The sequence below is a fragment of the Etheostoma cragini genome, chromosome 1, assembly GCF_013103735.1.
Source record: "Etheostoma cragini isolate CJK2018 chromosome 1, CSU_Ecrag_1.0, whole genome shotgun sequence".
Classification (NCBI taxonomy): domain Eukaryota; kingdom Metazoa; phylum Chordata; class Actinopteri; order Perciformes; family Percidae; genus Etheostoma; species Etheostoma cragini.
In genome coordinates, this window is record NC_048407.1 from 34,377,277 (window position 1) to 34,381,391 (window position 4,115).

Sequence of the window (4,115 nt, forward strand, 5' to 3'; positions counted from 1 at the left end):
ACACACACACACACACAAACAGACACACGCACACAGAGACACACACCCATGTTACACAGTTGAAAAATTCTGTATTAGGAACAATCCCTTGACATGTGATGTGACATCTTGTTTTCGAGGGGGTCCTTAGAAGAGAAAAAAAATACAGTACATTCACAATTAGACAAAACAGTTAACACACAGTATTTTATTTATATTTATTTATTTTATTTATTTTTTATGTCTGTGTTTTTTTTTGTGGCTATGCAGAGTTTGTTGTTATCATTGTATAATTTAATTATCTTTGTGGAACATTCTTCAGGAAATCTCTCGACATTTCTTATTCTTTTCTTATCTTATATATCTTATAGTTGCAAGATAAAGGGACTCAGATAAGGTTCAGAGCACATTTTAAGATTAATTCATTCAAAACTCCACAGAATCCCAATGGGTTTACATACTTTATCTTGCAACTGTATACAGTATCTATATGTATATATATATACAGTGAGGAAAATAAGTATTTAACACCCTGCTATTTTGCTAGTTCTCCCACTTAGAAATCATGGAGGGTCTGATGTCCTCATAGGTGCATGTCCACTGTGAGAGACATGTCCACTCCACTGTGAGAGACATGTCCACTGTGAGAGACATGTCCACTCCACTGTGAGAGACATGTCCACTGTCAATCAAATCTGTCTGTCAAATCACAATGTATGATTTATTAACTATTTATTTGTATGATACAGCTGTAAATAAGTATTTGAACACCTGAGAAGATCCATGTTAATATCTGGTCCAGCAGCCTTTGTTTCCAACGTTTCCTGTAGTCCTGCACCAGGTCTGACACCCTGCAGAAGGGATTTTGGCCCCCTCCACACAGATCTTCTCTAGACCAGTCAGGTTTCTGGGCTGGAGTTTGAGCTCCCTCCAAAGATTCTCTATTAGGTTTAGGTCTGGAGACTGGCTAGGCCCCCCCAGAACCTGGATCTGCTTCTTCCAGAGCCCCCCCTTGGTTCTCCTGCCTGTGGTCTTCGGGTCATTGTCATGTTGGAAGACCCGGCCTTGACCCCCATCTTCAATGCTCTAACTGAGGGAAGGAGGTTGGTCCCCAAAATCTCCCAATACATGGCCCCGGTCCTCCTCTCCTTAATACAGTGCAGTCCCCCTGTCCCATGTGCAGAAACCCCCCCAAAGCATGATGCTACCCCCCCATGCTTCACAGTAGGGATGGTGGTCTTGAGATGATCTTCATCATTCTTCTTCCTCCAAACACGGTTAGTGGAATTAGGACCAAAAAGTTCTATTCTGGTCTCATCTGACCACATGACTTCCTCCCTTGACTCCTCTGGATCCTCCAGATGGTCGTTGGCAGACTTGAGACAGGCCTGGACATGGTCTGGTTTAAGCAGGGGAACCTTCCGGGTCATGCATGATTTAAAACCATGACTTCTTAATGTATTACCAACAGTAACCTTGGAAACGGTGGTCCCAGCTCTTTCCAGGTCCTGGACCAGTTCCTCCCGTGTAGTTCTGGGCTGGTTTCTCACCTTTCTTAGGATCAATGAGACCCCCCCGAGGTGAGATCCTGCATGGAGCCCCAGTCCGAGGGAGACTGACAGTCATGTTTACCTTTTTCACCAAGCTGCTTGGACATGTCCCCGTAGTCCTGTCCAGCCTTGTGGAGGTCTCTAGTGTCTTTGGACAGCTCTTTGGTCTTGGCCATGTCAGTAGTGTGATTCTTACTGATTGTATGGGGGGGACAGGTGTCTTTATGCAGCTAACGACCTCAAACAGGTGCATCTAATTTAGGATAATAAATGGAGTGGGGGGGGGGATTTGAAGGCTGACTAACAGGTCTTTGAGGGACATTTAGAAGACAGACTAACAGTTCTTTGAGGGTCAGAATTCTAGCTGATAGACAGGTTTTCAAATACTTATTTGCAGCTGTATAATACAAATAAATAGTTAAAAAATCATACATTGTGATATCTGGATGTTTTTTTTAGATTATGTCTCTCACAGTGGGGTGGCTGTGACTCAGTGGTAGAGCGGTTGTATGCCAATCGGAAGGTTGGTGGTTCAATCCCTGACTCTGCAGTCCCATATCGAAGTGTCCTTGGGCAAGACACTGAACCCCGAGTTGTGAATGTGTGTGAGTGTGTATCTGATGAGCAGGTGTGTAGATGTGTGTAAGTGTGTATCTGATGAGCAGGTGGCAGCTTGTACGGCAGCCTCGGCTACAGTGTATGAATGTGTGTGATGGTGAATGTTTCCTGTATGATGTAAAAGCGCTTTGAGCAGTTGTTAAGACTGGAAAAGATATATAAATACAGCACATTTACATTTACAGAGGACATGCACCTATGAGGACATCAGACCCTCCATGATTTCTAAGTGGGAGAACTTGCAAAATAGCAGGGTGTTAAATACTTATTTTACTCACTGTATATTAGGATATATACATTGTGTTTCAGCCTCTTATTATAATTAATGTAACAACGTTGTTCATAAAGTCCCTGCTGTGTGATGAATGGTTGGGCGTTTGACTTCCTGTTTTCTCCCTGTTGACTTTGTGTTGACTTCCCATTGACTTCCTGTTGTCTTCCTGTTGACTTCTTGTTGTCTTCCTAATGACTTCCTGTGGTCTTTCTGTTGCCGTCCTGTTGACTTCCTGTTGTCGTCCTGTTGACTTCCTGTTGTCTTCCTGTTGTCTGCCTTTTGTCTTCCTTTTGTCTTCCTGTTGACTTCCTGTTGACTTCCGGTTGACTTCCTGTGTGTGTTCAGACTCAGCGAGCGTGGATCGAGAGAACTTTCCAGAAGAGAGAATGTATCCAGATTACTCCCGGAAAAGACCCCAGCAGGTACGCATCCCTGATAATAATAATAATCGTAATAATAATAATAATAATGATTTGTACATATTCATCATTACTCGTTGAGCAAATGCAAATTTTGTATTCCCAGCTTATATATATTAAAATATATTTTCTTGTATTTTGTCCAATTATTAGGCTATTTCATTTACATTGTTGTTGTTGGTGTTGTGTTGTTTTTGTTGTTGTCCAGGTGCGGTTGTGGTCAGCTGGTGTTACAGCACACCCCCACCCCTCCCAGAGAGGACTCCCTGTCCCCGCTGGACGTCCCACCCCCCGAGAGATGGAGTCCTCTCAAACACACCCAGACCTCGTCCACCGACGCCTATGGGGTGGTCGAGTTCCAGGGGGGGGGGCACGTCAACAAGGCCATGGTGCTGCAATACTACTAATATATGATCATATACATACACACACACACATACATATATACTGTGTATGTATTCATATTCAATAATATTCAATATTAGATGCTTCTCCAGGATGAACACCTGTCTCCTGGTTTCCTTGTGTTTTCTTGTTGTGTTTTCTCCTAATTCTCCCTCCGTCCTATCTCCTGGTTTTCTTTGTGTTTTGTCCATCCTGTCCCCTGGTTTCCTTGTGTTTTCTCCTAAATCTCTACCCGCCCTGTCTCCTGATGTCCCTGCAGTACATCCGGGTGTCCTACGACTCGAAGCCGGACCACCTGCTGCACCTGATGGTGCAGGAATGGCAGCTGGAGCTGCCCCGGCTGCTGGTCTCCGTGCACGGGGGCCTGCAGAATTTCGACCTGCCCCCCAAGCTCAAGCAGGTGTTCGGTAGAGGACTCATCAAAGCCGCCGTGACCACCGGAGCCTGGATCTTCACCGGGGGGGTCAGCACCGGTACTCACCCCTTCTCTTGGGTTTGGGTTTTGGGAGAAAATGCCTTCATGTGTTTTTTCTCATTCATTAGTTATTTTTTTAGTTTCACAACCAGAAGTCCATTTAGTAGATCAACTTTATCTGTGTAACCATGACGATAATTCTCATAAACTCCTCCTCTGATTGGTCAGGAGTGATCCGCCACGTCGGGGACGCTCTCAAAGATCATTCGTCGAAGTCCAGAGGGAAAGTCTGCGCCATCGGCCTCGCGCCCTGGGGCATCGTGGAGAACAAGGAGGATCTCATCGGCAGAGATGTAGGACACAACCAGACATAAACTGACACAACCGGACACAACCAGACACAACCGGACACAACCAGACACACCCAGACACACCCAGACACAACCAGACACACC

At 45.0% G+C, this 4,115-nt stretch overlaps 1 protein-coding gene across 1 annotated transcript in view; it reads left to right on the plus strand.

The window, feature by feature from the left end:
- Positions 1-2,760: 2,760 nt before the first annotated feature.
- The window catches only part of LOC117956621 (transient receptor potential cation channel subfamily M member 1-like), a gene marked incomplete at its 5' end in the record, with an annotated part of 25,104 nt that continues 23,749 nt past the window's right edge, over positions 2,761-4,115 (plus strand). The window contains 4 exon segments of the mRNA XM_034891816.1: positions 2,761-2,843; positions 3,049-3,229; positions 3,505-3,718; positions 3,889-4,013. Of these exon segments, the coding sequence (XP_034747707.1) occupies positions 2,761-2,843; positions 3,049-3,229; positions 3,505-3,718; positions 3,889-4,013 (603 nt within the window).